General features: G+C 41.4%; 1 protein-coding gene across 1 annotated transcript in view; it reads right to left on the reverse strand.

Moving 5' to 3' along the window:
- ELOVL2 (ELOVL fatty acid elongase 2) overlaps positions 1–11,160 on the reverse strand; it is a gene marked incomplete at both ends in the record, with an annotated part of 32,838 nt that extends 21,678 nt beyond the window's left edge. Inside the window, 3 exons of the mRNA XM_082329283.1 lie at positions 3,033–3,096; positions 8,654–8,742; positions 11,067–11,160. Of these exons, the coding sequence (XP_082185409.1) occupies positions 3,033–3,096; positions 8,654–8,742; positions 11,067–11,160 (247 nt within the window). The remainder of the gene's footprint in view (positions 1–3,032; positions 3,097–8,653; positions 8,743–11,066) is intronic.
- Positions 11,161–18,107: the final 6,947 nt, after the last annotated feature.

Here is an 18,107-nt window from a genome sequence, read left to right on the forward strand (position 1 = left end):
CAGGAAGGGAGAGGAAAGGGATTGTATTTAAAAAAAGGTATTGGAAGAAGGAGAGATCAGAAGTATTTCTGTTGACTGATGGTTTGATCTCCGTGCTCAAGTACTATAAAGGTATGCTGTCAATAGGAGAAAGGATTATTTTTACAATGTTGAACCCACACAGCATCTGAATTTGAGACCAAGGCAGTGAATAAAGCCACAGTGTGAAAGCGCTGGACTACAGCAGGGGAAGGAGCAGGCGCCCACAAGCTCTGATCGCTCCGTGAATAAGCTCATTCACAGTCACTGGCCACAATGTGCCAGACCCTTGGGGTGAAATCTTGGCTCCTCTGAATGAGTGGCAGGCCTCCCAGGCTCTTTAAAGGTATCAGGCTTTTATCAGTGAGGTTTAGAAACATTTTGATTCAGGTTTCTGTATAGCTCTGGCCAGTTGGTGTCTGAGTAGATGCAGACCTTTTTAGGTACAGGTGGTTTTGCACCAATGCTTTGCTACTGTTCATACTCAATTAAGGAGAGGAGGAGTGCTTATTACTTTATCATAACTTTATTAAAATCTTCTATTCTTGACCACCTCTGATTCTTTCACAGATAAAATAAGCAACAAATTAACTAGAGTTAGCTCCTGCAATTAAATATTCCTTAATTTTGCACGATACCAAACAATATTCTGCAGATGAAGGCGACTCTGGAAAAATGCTTTCTTACAGAACAATATAGCTATTTCACTGTTTCTCATTTTGCCTTGAGCCTAGATAATCTCCTATGCAGAATAAAATGGACCAACACCAAACTGTAAGACCGCTTCTTATTAAGAGATGCAACCGATGGGCATGTATATGGCTTCTATTCCCTGATTCAAAGGACTTAGTCTGCTAGTTCAAAAGCAAACATTGAGGTAAATTTGTGTACAAAGCCTAGCTGACACCAGTGAACAAAGGCACAAAATATGCCTATATAGAAGTGAAAGTCAGATCTTTGATAGTACGCCCCTTATTCTAGTAGTGCGGCACTGCAGCTTGTGTTAACCAGCTACTGACAACATGAGCTGAGATTGCCTCCGGGAGCTAGCGCGTGGCTTTCTGTCTCTTCTTGTGTCCTCGGCCATATCTGGTAATGACTACTAAAACCAGTAGAGTGATATCAGTATGTCAGGAGTTACTACCTAAAATATAAACCATAAGTATGGGATTGATTTTTAAAAGAATAGAGCACTTTTATCTGTCCTTTTAAGCCATCTTGCTGCTGAATGAAGTGTGCCCTGTGGATGAAAATTGGTGGAGGGGAAGAAGGGAATGGTTTGTTGGGTTTAGACATTTGGGAAAGCTCTAAAGAAATTCATTAGGTTTTCATTTGTGGGGTAATTCTATCCAATTTAAAACCGTTTGCAGTTTATTGTGAATTATTTACGTGTATAAACACATTGGAGGGAGCTATGCTATTCTCAAAATGTATGATACTGTGTCATTATACCACCAGTTAAATTAAAGATCATAGTGAAGAGGCACAGACAAACAAATGCTATCTTGAGCATTGATGTCTGGAGAGGGATGGTGATGTACTTGGCAAGTAATACAAGTAATACTTGTTTAACTGAAGTGCTTTCTAAAAGCCCAAAGGGATCTGTGTGGTATTCTGCATTGGATTAACTACAGTTCATTCCTTCAAACAATTTGTTCTGGACCAACGAGGAAAGAGGAATGAAGGAGAACATCATGTCCATTGGAAAAAAAAAAATAGTAGTACTTTTATGCTTGTGATCACATTTCTTTGTTAATATTAAAATGCAGTGTTGTAGAAGCCATTAATAAAACTTATTCTGTTTTAATCACTTCTGCTGCAGTTCCCAAGCTGTTCAGTGTTTCTTCACCACAAATCTTTCTTTCAAGCTTCACATCTACTGCAGAGAAGACTGAAAAGATTTTGTAGCCATCTATCCAGCTAAGAAAAATGAGAATTTCTTGGTTTTAAGAATGCTACAGCTTTCTTTTCCTTGTCCTCCTAATTAAGCAAGAACTGCTTCTGGGACCTGGAGGATATTATTGCCACAAAATGAGAATACATAAGCATATGTCCATGCACATGGGCAGCAGTTCTGGGTTTAACCATGGGGAAAAATTTGCAAGCTATTCCTGAAGTTGAATGTTTAAGCCCAGCCCTATGAGCAGCAAGGTGGCCTTACAGGGACCTTCTCCGAAGACTGTTTGCTGTCTCAGCTCCTGTCTTAGCCCTTTCCTCTAGTTGCTTGGCTCTCCTAGCCCTGACTTTGATGCTCTGTCCTCACCTTCCATAGCATTTCTCTCTCTTTCTGCAGTCCTACTTCAGTTGTTTGTTTGTTTTTAACTATTACTTGTTTCAGTCCTAACAAAGCATGAGGCACCTCCAAGCTACAGTTATTCAAGTTTATTCTTGTCCAAACTGTTTTAGAAAGCAAGAATAGGAAGTAGAAAGATGTGTCTGTTCTCTCACCTTGTCTATTTGGTTTACTGAAATTTTGGATGTGATCCTGTGGGGTGCTAAAAGCCCTTGCTTGCTTTTGCTCAGAGCTTCCTTCTGAATTAGGCTATTTGATAGGTAGCTGGACCAAACAATACTGGATTATGAATGAGAATCAGTCCCAAAACATATCTTCCACTTTCAGAGAAATCCAGGCTTTCAATTTTTTAAATCTACGTTAGGATGTAAAACTGAAATCCTTTGATATTCTCAGAAACAAAGGAGTGATTTTTTTTAAAGTTTTTTTTTTTTTTAAAAATTCAGTTTCATTTCTTGTTTCACCTGTGATTGGTTTTAATTTGTATTATACATAATATGTCAAATAGTCAAAACAAAAATCTATTCGCTTTCTATAAATGCAGTACATCATTGATAGATTTCCTACAATAATGGCGTGCTCCTGCAAATACTATGATTCTGCCTAGTCTACATTTTTCAATGAGAAATTATTCAGATAGAAGATTTCGACTGCTTCTATTTATTAGAATATTTTTGAGTGGTAATCTGGATAGGTATTATTTCCTAAAAGAGCAGCTTACCTCGAGGTCCAAACATATAGTCCACAAATGCATTTACTTCCTGGTCAAAAGCTTTCAGGTGCTCCTAAAAATATAAAAAGGATATGTGACAAAGACGTTATCTTATGGCTCACATAGAGAATAGAGTTTAAAAAAACCCAACAAACTGGCAATGAGCATGTCATGCTCAAGTATTTCCAAAGTGCGCAACATTATGTCTACTAAAAAAACCCCAAACCTCTTTAAAAATTAATTTAGGGCAGATTAAATTAATTTAGGGCAGTGGTCTAGATAACAATAGAGGCCTCGTTACTGGAAACTGCCCAAACCAGAACTCTTCAGGAAGGGAAATTAAGGCTTTACAAATGAAAAAGAACAAGTATCGCAGCAAACCCATCTGTGATGGATGTCATTTTCACTCTAATAAAGATGCTTTTTTGTTTGTTTTTGTTATGTTTCCTCAACTGAAATATTTTCTTTTTTGTAGAGAGGAGGTGGCGATTCCTTTGGTAAGCTTCACAAAGCCGCCTGGTTGCAACCAGCCGAGTACCAGCGCATCAGCTGAATATCTTGATGCTTTGCTCTTGAAGAAGGAAACCTCTGGGGTGAACCAACTGAGATTTTTCTAAATCAGGTACTGAGTTCTTAAAAAAAAGTCTGCAGGAGAACCCAGACCTCCAGTAATGAATTTCAGGTCAGGTAGTGAGGGAGGAAGAGGAGGGCTATGTTACAGAGACATTGTGTTTTGAGGTCTAAATCAACGAAGCTGCTATGCTGGCAGGCTTAGCAAGTTTGTGTCTGTGACTGAGTTGAGAGCTAAGCCATGATCAACACAGTCCTTCCCTCAGTCGGACGTGGTGGCCTCCCCAAAATACTTTTTCCCAGACTCCAGTTCTGGGCAGTGGCTTCCTGCATGCCAGTGCTTGAACAACTCTTTGCCACAAGCCTGAGGTCAGCCAGGTTCTTCCTCTGCTCTTTCCACCAATGCCCTGCTGTGTTTGATGCATTGATTTCAGCACTGAGCAAATGCAGCCAAGCTGAGGAGAAAGACACAGGGTGATGCTGAGCATCTCCACAGGGCGAGAGCTGCCAAGGGCTGTGTGAGCCTTTGAATGCTAGATATTTCCACACCAGCCTGGGCTGCAGTCACCATTACCAGATCTGCCTTGTGAAGAACCACGTTTGCACCCTGGCAGGTCCAGCCCTGGCCTCTGCATTCCCCTGCTGGGGCTGGGCTGTGGTCCGGGCAGGGAGAAGCTCCTGGCACTCCCAAGCCCCTTGTGCTTCTTCCCCTCTTATGTTTTGGTCCTCAGGATGTTCAAACTGGATAGATTTTTGTGTCAATACGTGGCAGCAAGAGGTTTTGCAGCATCCCAGACTGTAAGGTCTGTCTCTGCAAGATGCTCCTCCGTTCATCTTATTTTAAAGAAAAACCCAGCAAAACCCCTGAAACTAAAACTATATATATATATATATAAATAAAAAAATAAAGGACTTGATCTGAAAAAGGAGAGAATGAAACTGATGATTCATGATACAAAAAGATTTCTCATACTTTGCAGCACTGAGGAAACTAAACCAGCTTTTAGGAAAGGGTCTTGACTAGTGCCCCTGGAGAAAGGCATTTTCTCATTTCCAGACAATTTCCTCAGCAGCCTAAGGATGGCTTCTGCCATAGGACGTGGCTCTGTTTCCAGGCGTGGGACCTGTGCAAAAGATCTGCTTCTATTTTCACATCCTTGAGCTACATAGTTTTTCTGCTATTAGTTCATGACAAAGGTACTGCCATTTGGGGAATGCCACGCTGATGTTTGTTTGTGATGTGCCCACCTGCTGCATTAACTTGAAACAGAGCTAATCCTGTGCTTGATGGTTTTGTGGTTAGACTTAACAGACTGCTTTGGAAAAAATACTTTAATGGATTCAAGTGACTTGTAGGAATGAGCATGCGAAGCTACTTGCTTTCATGCTTACATTGTATAAACAAATCTTACACATCAAGAACAAAATAAGAAACCATGTATATTCCTTTTATATTAAATACTGTAGACAAACCTACTCTCAGCTGCATTGAAATGGAAATTAGGGACTGAATTCTTCTAACAGTTAGATGGAGGAATTAGAATTGTGGAATAATTGTTAAGGAGAAAGAGCAGAATGAAGACTTAAAAAATTAATAGAATTATAGAATCATTTAGGTTGGAAAAGACCTTTTAGATCATCAAGTCCAACTATAAACCTAATACTGCCAAGTCCACCACTAAACCACGTCCCTAAGTGTTACATCTACCAGTCTTTTAAATACCTCCAGGGATGGGGACTCAACCACTTCCCTGGGCAGCCTGTTCCAATGCTTGACAACCCTTTCGGTGAAGAAGTTTTTCCTAATATCCAATCTAAACGTCCTCTGGTGCAACTTGAGGCCATTTCCTCTTGTCCTATCACTTGCTACTTGGGAGAAGAGACCGACCCCCACCTCGCTACAACCTCCTTTCAGGTTGTTGTAGAGAGCAATAAGGTCTCCCCTCAGCCTTCTTTTCTCCAGGCTAAACACCCCAGTTCCTTCAGCCTCATAAGACTTGTTCTCTAGACCCTTCACCAGCTTCGTTGCCCTTCTTTGGACATGGACACGCTCCAGCACCTCGATGTCCTTCTTGTAGTGAGGGGCCCAAAACTGAACACAGGACTCGAGGTGCGGCCTCACCAGTGCCGAGTACAGGGGCACTGTCACCTCCCTGGTCCTGCTGGCCACACTAGCCAGGATGCTACTGGCCTTCTTGGCCATCTGAGCACACTGCCGGCTCATATTTAGCTGGCTGTCGACCAACACCCCTAGGTCCTTATCCAACAGGCAGCTCTCCAGCCACTCTTCCCCCAGCCTGTAGCGTTGCATGGGGTTGTTGTGACCCAAGTGCAGGACCCAGCACTGAGCCTTGTTGAACCTCATACAATTGGCCTCAGCACATTGATCCAGCCTGTCCAGGTCCCTCTGTAGAGCCTTCCTACCTTCCAGCAGATCAATGCTCCTGCCCAGCTTGGTGTTGTCTGCAAAATATACCAAGATTGCTTTTTGCATAGGTTACTGTTTTCATTGACCCAGCTTGTGACAGTTGACCTCTTACACATGGCTAGGATGAGCAGACAGCATGCTGAGTAGATGAGCCAGTCTAAATTTAAATCTACCTCCTTTTAAATGTGCTTAAATGACCCAGTGGGGCCTTGTACCAGCTTCCAACCCTGCTCTGGTCTATCTTAATTAGTACTAGATCCATTTGGTGCCTGGTTTGCGTTCATTGGTAATTTGAGAGTAGAAATTTTTCTAGGAGGTGCAGCAAAAGAAACAAATATACTTCTTAAGAATGTCCCAGCATTTGCCTCTCTTTTAGCTTTTTAACAGCTTATCTTAGTCTACAGGAGCAAAAATAGAGATTTACAAGATATAGCTTTACAAGTTTGTTAAAGGCAATACATTTGTTTGTATACCTAATACTAGTACTAATAGTTTGGGAAAAAAAAATGCTTACTTTAAAAAAAGGTAGGTCATTTTGTGTGACTAGTCTTGTCACCTTCCTGTCAACACTGCTACAAGAGACCATACTGTATTTCTAGGTTTTAGAACATGTCCTTAATCGTGCCTCTGGGCAGATTAGATGCAAATGTCTTGCTCAATACGATCTGTTGTATTTCTAAAGAAAAGCAAATAAAACCAGCCTGAACAAAACCACATGCTCAGACAACTTGCACTTCTCTCTGGCAAATCACTGTAATAGCCTTTATCAATGAAGGTATTTAAGTTACAAGGCTAAAGATTAACATGTATTTCATGTTTTTCTTTCTGTTGTACAGGACATTGGTCTGGGCATTGTCAATGCTAGCAGTTTGGCAGGATTTCAGACAGATTTGTGGAAGATCTATTTATCTACACCAATGAAAAAGACATTTGGTTATCTGAGCAAATCAAATCACCCAAATGGAAAGATGGGGAGGGAGCAAAAGCCAATGATGCTAAAGCAACACAGACCTCTCTAATGAGTTTCAATATTTTTGCAACAGAAATGGAAATAAGTGACTAAGTAACATGGTGTGCATATGTGAATTACTGTTTTCATGCTGATTGCACTTAAAACACTATTTCAAGATCAGCAGGTATGGAAAAAAAAATCACTTCTCATTCTATGCTTATATATCTTTGCTAGTCTTGGTCTTCACTGAGAGACCAATGTCTACTGGTTTCCTAATAGTTTTAGTAAAAGTAGTATAAGCTATGCAAAAAATTATGTACATGCTATCTAAACAGTGTAGGTATCAAAATACCTTTGATTTGTCAAAAATTCCTTTGATTTCTCAAAATACCAATGATCTGCTATTAGGCATTATCTACTGCCTGCTGAAAACACTGCCTCAAGTCATTTAAGTTTCCCTTTATATAGCTATAAAACCCAGGCTACCTGGATCCAATATAAACATGTAAAAACTCCTTTCTTTTACAGAAGCAAGTGGATGCTTGTCCCTGCCAGCTATTATTCCCTGTGACAATCTTCAAAAATCCCTCAACTACTACTTTAGTGAATTAATACCACAGTTTAGAAACAAGGAGTTTATAGCCAAAGTAACTTGTTTGATCTTTTGGGACCAGGAATGGCCACCAACAGGCTAGTGAGCCCACTGAAAGTCCTAGGTCCTAGCGGCTGCAGTCACAAACCCTTCAGAAGGAGAATTTGCCCACAGGCATGGGGTATCCATAACCCGTGTTAGTCTAAGGATGGATATTCTAAAATTAAAGGCTCCTTGAAATTCAGAGACAGCGATACCAAGCTTTTCTGAGCTGGGATGAGGAAACCATATTCAAAATGTTCTTCATGTGTATAAGGTACCGTTACAAACAATAACTGTGATTAAAAGACAAATAAAAGGTAATTATTAAATATATGCATACACGCTGAGGTATGTTTGTGAGGCTTTTTGTTTGATTATGTGGATTTTAAATGGCTTTCTGAAATAAACTTCTGTCAGATGAGTAAACTGCATTCCATCTTACTTATGCTACCTGGAAACCTTTTGTATTAGTGGGTTTTTTTCATGCAAAAGCTTTAAATGTCATTCAGTATTTCAAAAATCCAAGATAACTTGTTGCTTGTTCTTACACTACCATACAGGAATTAGAATACTCTGTATACAAAGGCATCTCATTTCAGGCTTCAAACAAAAACCAGAAATGGGTGCCAGCCTCTGCTCTCCAATACAGCTGCTGGAAGTAAATGAGTTATTTGAAACAACCATGAGAGAAAATACATATATTAACTGTATGGTTATTTTTATTCATTAGATGGCAACTTTTCCTTAATTCCCTGAAGATTTCTGCTCCATAAATAATCAGTGACTAAGCAGTACTGGAATTAATATGAATTTATCAGCACGTTTAAAGAAACTAATTTTCGATGCCTGCACATATTTGAATACACAAATATTAAAGAAGTATTGGAAAACTGTGGTGTTGGCTCCAGAACAGCTGAAACGGGATGAAATGAAGCAAAGGTAAGTCTAAGTTAAATCTCAGGACTGTGGTGTAACTGCTCATAAAATTAATTTTTTAGCTTTTTATTGCTCTGAGCATTCAAATTTGATCTGGAACAAAGATGTACAATGGGGGACAATTTTTCATCAACAGATTGTTTCAGACCACCTTTTAGGTTTTTGTCATCTTTATCTTCTATGATTTGTGTGTTATATCCTTAGGGGAAATATGTAAGTAAAAAAGTACTTCTTTAGGGATTATTATACACGAACAGCAGAGAAAGACGAAGCTGAAGGTAGAAAGATGAGCCAGAGGTTGCTATGTGTTCTGTCTCTATAACAAGGGGGATATTCAATGAAATTGGGAGACAGGGCATCCAGAAATTCATAACAAATTGTTGCTTTATGTAATTTATAATTAATATATGGAACTCACTGCTAGATAATCTCATTGAGAGTAGGAACAAGCTAGAGTGAGCTCATGAGGGAAACAGACAACTAGCTGGGTGATGGGGCTGCTGCTGTGTCCCATGGATGCATAAGGAGGGAGGGAAGGAAAAAAATTAGCTAGAAGAGACATTATCTCAGATCTTCTTTTTTAGCATTTCAGATTAATCGTTTCAAGAAACAGAAACTGGACTCTTTATTTGATATGGTAATCTCTGTGTCCCATGTCCTGGGACATTCTTTCAACTCTGACGGCTGACCAAGATCAGGGGCTAGCTACATTACAAAGCCTTAATCAGTGCAGCTATATTGCCAGAGCTCCCAGTAGAAGCACAGCCCTCTGACTGTGGTAAACTGGGCTGGCTAAAGGGTTCTTTTGCCAATGTCAGATGCATCCACTTGGGATGTTTTTGGTAGTGTAGCAATCTCAGTGCCTGATTCCTGCCTAACAAGCAGCGTTGCAAAGCCAGCTGACTTTTGTAAGTGGATCTGTCCTATGAAGGCACTTAATTTGGTGTGACAGAAGTGACCAAAGCTAAGCGGTGCTGCAGCAAGGGAAGTTCTGCTAGTGGTCTGGGTCCAGTGAGGTGCCCATCTAATATGTGAACAACGTTTGGTAATGCTCCTGTTTTGCACAAGATAACCAAGAACAGCTAATAGAAAGAACACTGATGACTCCATCGAAAGATATAGTTACTATGAATTCTAAGAGAAGAGAGATCCGTATCTTTCTTTTAGAAATGCAAGTTGCATAATACATTTTAATTTAATGCAAAAATCTCTGTTTGAAAAATACAGTATGGTGGAGAAAAAAAAAACAAAAGAAGGCTGTTCCAGCTTTAGCATAGAAAATAAAAAATGAACCATCTTCATATATTTCTCTTCCTCTTTCCTTTCTTCTAAAAGCTTTCACAATAAACTGTGAGCGCTCCAGGAGAGAAAGATGTTGTTATTCTGGTCAGTAAATTATTAAAAGACTTCAAGAACAGCTTTGAAGGTGACAAAGAATAGCACTGCTTATACTTGAGAAACATATAGTATTTCTAAAAGATTTCAGTAAGAGCCATGTCTGGTCTGAAAACAATTTATTTGATTTTCAATGTTTTTCAACCAGATTACATTTTATTCCTATTATTTTCTTATACTATGCAATATATTCTCCATTCCACTGCTAAAGCTTGCATGCATATGTGCAAATGTCTGGACATTTTCCAGTTGATATTACCAAAGTCAGCACCTTTTGTGACAAAAAGGGCAATATCTTTGCAGCTGGGGGTTATTTTTGCATGTATTTGGAAATACTGACTGCAGATTGGCATCCTGCACAATGCCGGTAGCTTGCAGGCCTAACTATTATTTGACAGAGTAAGTCGGTGGGGGAGCTGATTCATCAAATAGGCTGGTTTTCTCTAGAGGGGATTGAGAACAGCTGTTTGAACAGTGATTACAGCCAAAAGTGCTGAACACCTTCTCCTGTGCTGATTTAGTCACTGCAGAGAAAGCTGAGTTGATGATGGTGTTACTGACAGTGAAAAGATAAGAGGAAGGTGGCTGTAAAGGAAAGGGAGGCTCACAGATTTTGCCTCAGTAGCTACTCAGGTTACACTACCTGTAAGAAAATGCTATGTTTTCAGTGGCTTCCTCAATAAGAAGATCAGCTAGCAATTTCTGATATGAAAAATTATGGAAGGATGTAAATTTTGGTAAGCATGGGAAGACAGCTAAATGTAGCCAGAGGTTTTATCTTCAGCAGTTACTGCATTTGGGCTGTCTAGGTGGCTGTACTTTGAACAATAGATAAGACTTTTTTTCCTGAAATATATAATTTCTTCTCTGTCCTATGTTCTTGTAATTTTGAAGTGAGGGCACTTGTGACTAAAGGTTCTCTTATTTTATTGCTATTGAGAGAATTTCACCATGTGGTTTACCGATGCCATCAGGAAAGGGGTAGGCTGCCAGCAATATCTGCACTAAGCCTGAAGCAGAACATTTGACTTGCCTAAACTACCAGGAGCATGCTGAAAGATGCTACTTACACAGGCAAACTGAATTTCTTCAATTTCGTTTTGATTTTTAGTTCTGCATTTTCTCTACTCGAAAATATCTTGCAAGGAAGAGTTAAATCTTCAGAGAGGTCTGGGGTGTAGTGCTGTGGTGCGTGACGCTGAGGTGTCTTGATGAGCTCCATGGTCCCGAGCAAGATGTCCACGCTTCCTACGCAAGGCACAAGACCTGGGTACCCGGCTCCCTGCACTGTGCAGACAGATGGGCTTGGAGCGGGTATGAGAGCTCCCTTTCTGGAGGGTGGTACCCAAGCAGCTGGCTCCCTCCTGCTGCTTGCAAATTACAGCCAGTGGCTGTTTCTGCAGCTGGGTACCTACACAAGTCTTTCCCCTTGCAAACACAGCCAAGATAAGAAAGTGGTACCTGTGCACAAGCAGCAGCCAGGTGCTCTTGTGATACCAGTGTTCGCACCTGCCCTCTGTCTAATCTGTCAATGGGCTTTCAGCTTGTATTCTTCATCTGCCCTGAGCCTTAGACTAGCAGTTAACTCTGGAATTTAGTTTTGTTCACTTCTTATACCGCAGCTCTTGTCTCCCTAAGAAATACTTCAGTATATGTCTGAGCAGGGACTAGAATGCAGACGGTGAGATGAATGACTTCAGTTCCAATTTTTCCTCTTTCTTTGATGGCTGACCGTGCTCAGAAATTTAGGGGGATGTCCCAGCCCCGGTGGTTAGGGAGGTCATAAAGAGATGTGAGATACCAGTTCAAGTTAGGTAGAAGTGCAGTTTGAAGCTTGGTCTCCCATACAACGGTGAGGGCTGAATACTTTGAATTAATGGGAATGATAAGGCAGTCGGTTTGGTGGCATCGCAAGTACCTGGTTTTGGTCTGTATGTGGCAATCTCAAATCCAGGCTTAGAAAATGATGTCCCACAGGGTAAGGAGGGCGAGTAAGGCACAGCTCAAGAGTGCTCCTGGGGTTTAGGAGCTCAGACCAGTATTGTTATATACAGAAATACAGGTGCTGTTACTACTGGAAACTAGAGAATTTAGGAGCCTCTAACATCATGTGGCAGCTGAGTTCTAAATTTTGGGCATAGGTACCCTGAAAAAGAAGTTCAACGGTTGAAGGAATGAAGCCAACAAACAGCCCTGTGCAGCATCTAGTTCTCCCTTCACATCCACCCCTGCTTTGCCAGCATTTTTGCAGGGCTCAGTAGTTTCCTAGCATGTGTGCTTCAACCAAGCAAAAACCTACTGTCATGATGCTGATAGGTCTCAGATTTAAACTGCAGTTTCAAAAAGGAATTCAGGAAAATGGCATTTCAAAGCATACCTGCTAGCCTGTTGGGTTTTTTCTTGACTTACTTTGACTTAATGTTAGCCATTTGCTGTAATTTTATTTTCAAAGCCATTCTGCTTTACCTCTAGAAACAAAAGCATCACTCAAACTGCTGCTTCCATCCTGCAGTTGCAGTCAGTTTGGAGAGAAGAAAAAAAAAAAAAGAGAAACCAAACGGTTAGTATTTTGTTCATTAATTACCCTTACTGCAAGCTGTGCTCATTAGGTCTGGGCTTGCAGAAAAATCTTAAAAAGAACAGGAATCTCTCTGTGAGACCCATGAAGAGGATTCAGGAAAAATATTTCTCGCTCCAATCTAGATTGAGGACCGCAGCATTTGTGCCTGTTAATGTTTGAAAATAAGGACAGTAGTATGTCATCCCGTACTGTAAAATTACATCCTCAGCATGCCCATGTTGTGTAGCAGACTGCAAGGACTGATGCTAGCGATCTGCTGTACAGGGAACCTCTCCTACCCATTATTTTCTCCTGTTAATTTTTTTGGGGGGGTATTACCTGGGTTCCAGACACACCTGGCATAGTGCCTTCAGTGACGCTACATAGACTATTGATTCTCAGCCTAATTTTATAGGGAAAGGCAATTTGCTATGAGATGTCTTCTTATCCTTGTGCTGCTGATAGCAAGGAGAGTGGAGTTCTACGTGCTGCCTCCCATAGCTTGCCTGTGAGTCCCAGTATGCCGAGGTCTGTGGAAGGTATCTGCATGTCTCTCTAAAGGGAAAGGGCTTCTTTGAGGCCTGAAGGCTTAGAGCTGTGGCCACTATATGCTTAAGCAGTGGCAGCCTTGAAATCTTCTATGTTTTCCTTGGAGCACAGGCAGGTAGGCAGTCTTAAACATGCCCTGTTGTAAGGAAGGGTGAGGCTCTTTAATTAGTTTCTCCCACCAGCTGCTCCCGGACTGTTCAGGAATAGTATTTCAGAGTGCCTCTTTCTTCTGTAGCAGTTTTCTTTATTATTTCACATAATCTCAAACTCATATTCAATATTAAAATAGTCTCTGCCTGCCAGCGTCGATTGCAACAGTTCAGCAGAAATCTTTCCTCTTGATAATATACCTCTCTTTGGGGAGTTAGAAACTGGTCTTTGGGCTAATGTGCACCTGAGCCAAGTTTCCCTGTGGTCTCCATGTACCACTGGTGAATAATGCCACCTTTATGCAGTTCCACTGGTGCTGATGGTACTCTTTGTGGGTGTTTCCCTGCTGAACCAGACTGGAATATTAAAAGCAACAGGAACTGTGGACCCAGAAAACACCCCTCCTCATTGCCTGGGGTGGAGAAACAGCAGAGAGTCTCAAACCAACAGCTCCCATGGGCAGATCTGGAGGCTTCCACAGAAAACAGTAAGGCCAGAAAGGACACACCACAGACTTGCCCTGAGTTAATTCCCATTTTCTGCTAAAGCAGTTAGTAGTGGAAAGTCAACCTCATCCTTTGCCAGCTGCTCCTGTGTTATCTTCAGTATTCTAAATAAAAGTGCTTTCCTTCAGGTGAAAGGGAAGCAGATGACTTAGAGGCTTGAAGGCTGAGAAACTTCCACATCCTCCTCTGCGAGTGTGAGTTTGGGTGACCTACATAAAAGTCAGAGGACATGGCTTTCTTAACAACCCCCTGCTTAGGCATCTTACGGCTCTGAGGATATTATTCACAGAGAGCATTAAGAGAAATGGTGGCCTACTAAAGGCAGAGCCTTTGCTGTGCCGCCCACATGGCACTCGTACCCCCTCACACTGAGGAAGCGGAGCCCTTTGGTGAGCTTGCTCATCGCCGCCCCAAATCAGCGTGTGCTGTGCGAGGGGCTCCCTTTCGTCATGTGGACTGAAATGGGTGCCTGATGCAATTTGTTGCTGGTAGTGAATCATAGAATCATTAAGGTTGGTGAAGACTCTTAAGATTATCAAGTCCCACCATTAACCTATCGCTTCCAAGTCCACCACTAAACCATGTCCTCAAGCACCACATCTACCCATCTTTTAAATACCTCCAGGGATGGAGACTCAACCACCTCCCTGGGCAGCCTGTTCCAATGCTTGACCACCCTTTCAAGTGATGCACCTTCATCACTGAGTTTAATACAAATGAGCGGATGGAAGTACTAGGAGTGGAAGAGGGCTTAGTGATGGGAGAAGCAGCATATTTCCCCATCTCCCTTCTGCATCTCAGCCTAGTTTCCAGCCATGCTTAAGTCAGTCATAGTGGAAAAATACACACGCAGAGCTCTGCAGCTGGACGGAGGAGTCTGAAATACAGCAACAACCACAAGCTCCAGGTTAATGTGCTGAATGCTAACAGAAAGCTAGCAGGACATATCAAAAACAAGTTGAGCACATGTTTCTCTCCGAGGTTCAACACCTTTGATTTCTGTGCCAGGGCCTGTTGTGACTGATCTTTACTGGTGAACCTGCCCTTTCTGGGAATCGCCTCTGATGGAGCGGGAAGGAAAACGCTCTTGGACTTGGCTTCCCTGCCTGCAGCGGTTGCTCCTGGAGCAGAGCGGGGCACACACCTGCTTCAGGTTTCTGAGCTCCAGGCAAGGCTCCAGCTGGTCACCTCAGGATGGGAGACCAGCCCAAGGAGACCAACTATGCTTGGTCTTTCACACAACACGCCTGCACTCCATTCTGCTCGCAGTCGTAACCACAGCGCAGACGCACATGCCGCATCTGCTGTAACACATCTCATCCTTACCTACAGCTACAATATCCACCCTCAGTGCTGACACTTTTTCTTGGTTTTTACAGGTGTGAATCTATAGGCAACCCTTGCTGCTGCTGTGATGCTTCTCTAAAACAAAAGCTTATGGAATGATAAGATTTTTTTGTTCATGAGGTGGTTTTGGAAAATGCAATAGATGACAACCCAACGCAATGAAAGGAAAAAAAATTAAATTTACTTTTGGGCTTTCCTAACACTCACCTTTCTAAAAGGTTGTCATATAAAATGAAGATCAAACTGTAAAAGCTTTGTGTGTGTGTTTACATTCTCTCTTCCTAACTAACAAAAAAATATCCTGCTTTTTTTTTTTTTCTTGCCCCTCCAAAAGACTGGGTTTTAACTCTTGAGTTAAGGCTTCACAAACTGTCATAGTTCTTATGTCTCTCTGAAAATGCTAGGTTCTAGCTGTAGTGAAGTACAATAGCAAGTTCTGCCTTGTACTGCTAAATTTATAATAATACATGAAGAAAAACCAAAACCAGCATGTACTGCTTTAATGCAGTTGTATTTGCAGAGTGAGTTGTGCACCATTTTACTTAGTATAAAACTCCTGAAACCAGATTGCCTGGCTGTGGGGGTTGCCATCAGAAGTGGGCATTTTGTGAGCACCTCAGTTCTGCATGTCAGGCCTTCACAGCCAGGAGGCTCCAGGGAAACCCTCTTCTCTCAAGCTTTGTCGGTTGTTGGTTGATGGTTGGTGTGCTCCCGTTGGAAATGGGAGTTTGAGCTGTTTTCAGCTGAGGAGCCAACATACTCCAAGCTTTTCACTTCTGGAGAAATGGCACTAATATTTAGGCTCCTTCTGCTTTGGGATTTTTAGTTTCGTTTAACAAGAGGTCTCTTTTCACTTGGTTTTGCAGTCCTGCTCAGTGCTATGCATGCTCATCCCACACATGGAATAAGGACCTAGGTGGAGATACTAATTTCCCACACATGGGAATAAGGACCTAGGTGGAGATATGGAGAAGCTTTACGGCTTCTGTCAGGACTCAAATTGCACTGAAGTACCATCAATGCCAATGGTGAGTAAGCCCTAAGAGGCAGAACAATTTTTCAAAAACATTGTAAGTAATTGAGCTATTTCAGTATCAGTCTTTTTTTCTGGACTATTCAACCTGCTAGGAGTCATAGGAAATATTAATTTCTCACATAAAATAAGATAAGCCTTATTTCACCAGCCACAGTACTGTCAGATCATATAGCATTGTGAGACAAATTGTTCTTACAAAATTAATCAGCTGTTTATTTTTTTTAAGGACGAGGAAAAGGAATTTAGAAGGTTTTTGCACTACCATTTCATGGGATTGTATGAAAGTGATTTAAGAACCAATTAATATTTACTTGGCTTCCAAAAATCTATTAATAATTTAAGTACTTGAAAGCATTCAGCCTATTGCACATTTTTTCATCATTTTGTCTTGTAAAAGGCTGAGTGGTTGCATTGCCTCCAGGATGAAAAATTCCCCTTCTAGAATCAATGCTTTCAGGATTTTCCTTCTACAATTTCAAAACTTTTTTTGCTCTGTTCTCTAGAATCATATTAAGTAAATGCTAAAATAAAATATGGCAATGGCAGCGCTCAAAATAGAACTCATCTGGCCTTAAAAGAAGAGTGGAAAGGAAGGGTGGCTGCTGTGGCCCAATTTGCAGTATGCGTCAGTCATGTACACTCCTGAGAACCGTATCTTTATAATCCATCCTCTTGCTTGTTATCAGAATTTCAAGATGAAACTGTCACCAAAGCAGATCAGTACAATCCTTTTAAAAGTAATCCTGCTCAATTCTACCTGCTACACAGAGGAACATCAGCTTAACTTGTAATTAAGGAAGATTTCTCTAGGGAGACCTTAGATGTGGCCTGTCAGTTCCCAAGAAAATGGTAGCAATTATTGACCTCGTTTTTCCTTTGCTCTAACAATCACATTTAAAATGACAGTATGACCTGAAATGGAGCATAATTCCTGTCAGTGACGATGTGACAAGACCGTATGACTGCAAGGGAATAAAAAGGAAATGAGTCAAAAATGAAAGGGTAGATAAAAATTTTGCCTCTTTCTAATAGCCTGAGTGCACAAATCACTTTCTCAGGCAAAACAACAATCCTTGGGAACCGGTCCTGGCTTAAATAAGAGAAAGTTTCCTTTGGAGCAGGAAGGTCCTTAAGTTACAAGTGAAGAACCCCAATGAGGTTTTTACAGGGAGGTTAATTCTGTTACAGTTGTTTCCTTAATGGTCTGTTCAGCTCTTGTTGACTTTACAAGGGGTTGGGAAGACAGATCAGTATCAGAATTAATTTTACATCAGCAATACGAAAGCCTGCGCAGCTTAACATACCTGCTTCCAAAGAACTAGACTTGGTAAAGGATGCCTAACCAAACTATATAATGAAGAAGCAGTGTATAATTTCTCATCATATAAGACAGCCAGCTGCACTTTGAAAAGCATGGGAAAATAATTCTACCAGAGCAAGAGAGGGTAATTACTCTTTTAAGGCTTCGAATTTACCAGATGATTTGGTTTTGGAACAGAATATTCCCCAAAGATGTGCCTGGGTATACAGCGTCTGTCCAACACATGCCATGTATGCAACTGCACAGTTTTTGCAGCAAAAAGCTTGCATCCTAAATTTAGACTCATACAATGAATAAACAAGATGGGGACAGGGAGGAAATGAAATGGTAGGGGAGAATTACAGCAACAAGTTTATAAGTGTGCTGGTTTTGGCTGGGGTAGAGTTAATTTTGTTCATAGCAGCTTGTAGGGGGCTATGTTTTGGATCTGTGCTGGCAACAGTGTTGATAACACAGGGATGTTTTAGTTACTGCTGAGCAGTGCTTACACAGAGTCAAGGCCTTTTCTGCTTCTCACCCCACCCCACCCCACCAGCGAGGAGGCTGGGGGTGCACAAGAAGCTGGGAGGGGACACAGCGGGGACAGCTGACCCCAGCTGACCAAAGGGCTATCCCACACCATATGGCGTCATGCTCAGCATAGACAGCTGGGGGAAGAGGAAGGAAGGGGGGGACGTTTGGGGTGATGGTGTTTGTCTTC

The sequence above is a fragment of the Platalea leucorodia genome, assembly GCF_965183815.1.
Source record: "Platalea leucorodia genome assembly, chromosome: 1".
Classification (NCBI taxonomy): domain Eukaryota; kingdom Metazoa; phylum Chordata; class Aves; order Pelecaniformes; family Threskiornithidae; genus Platalea; species Platalea leucorodia.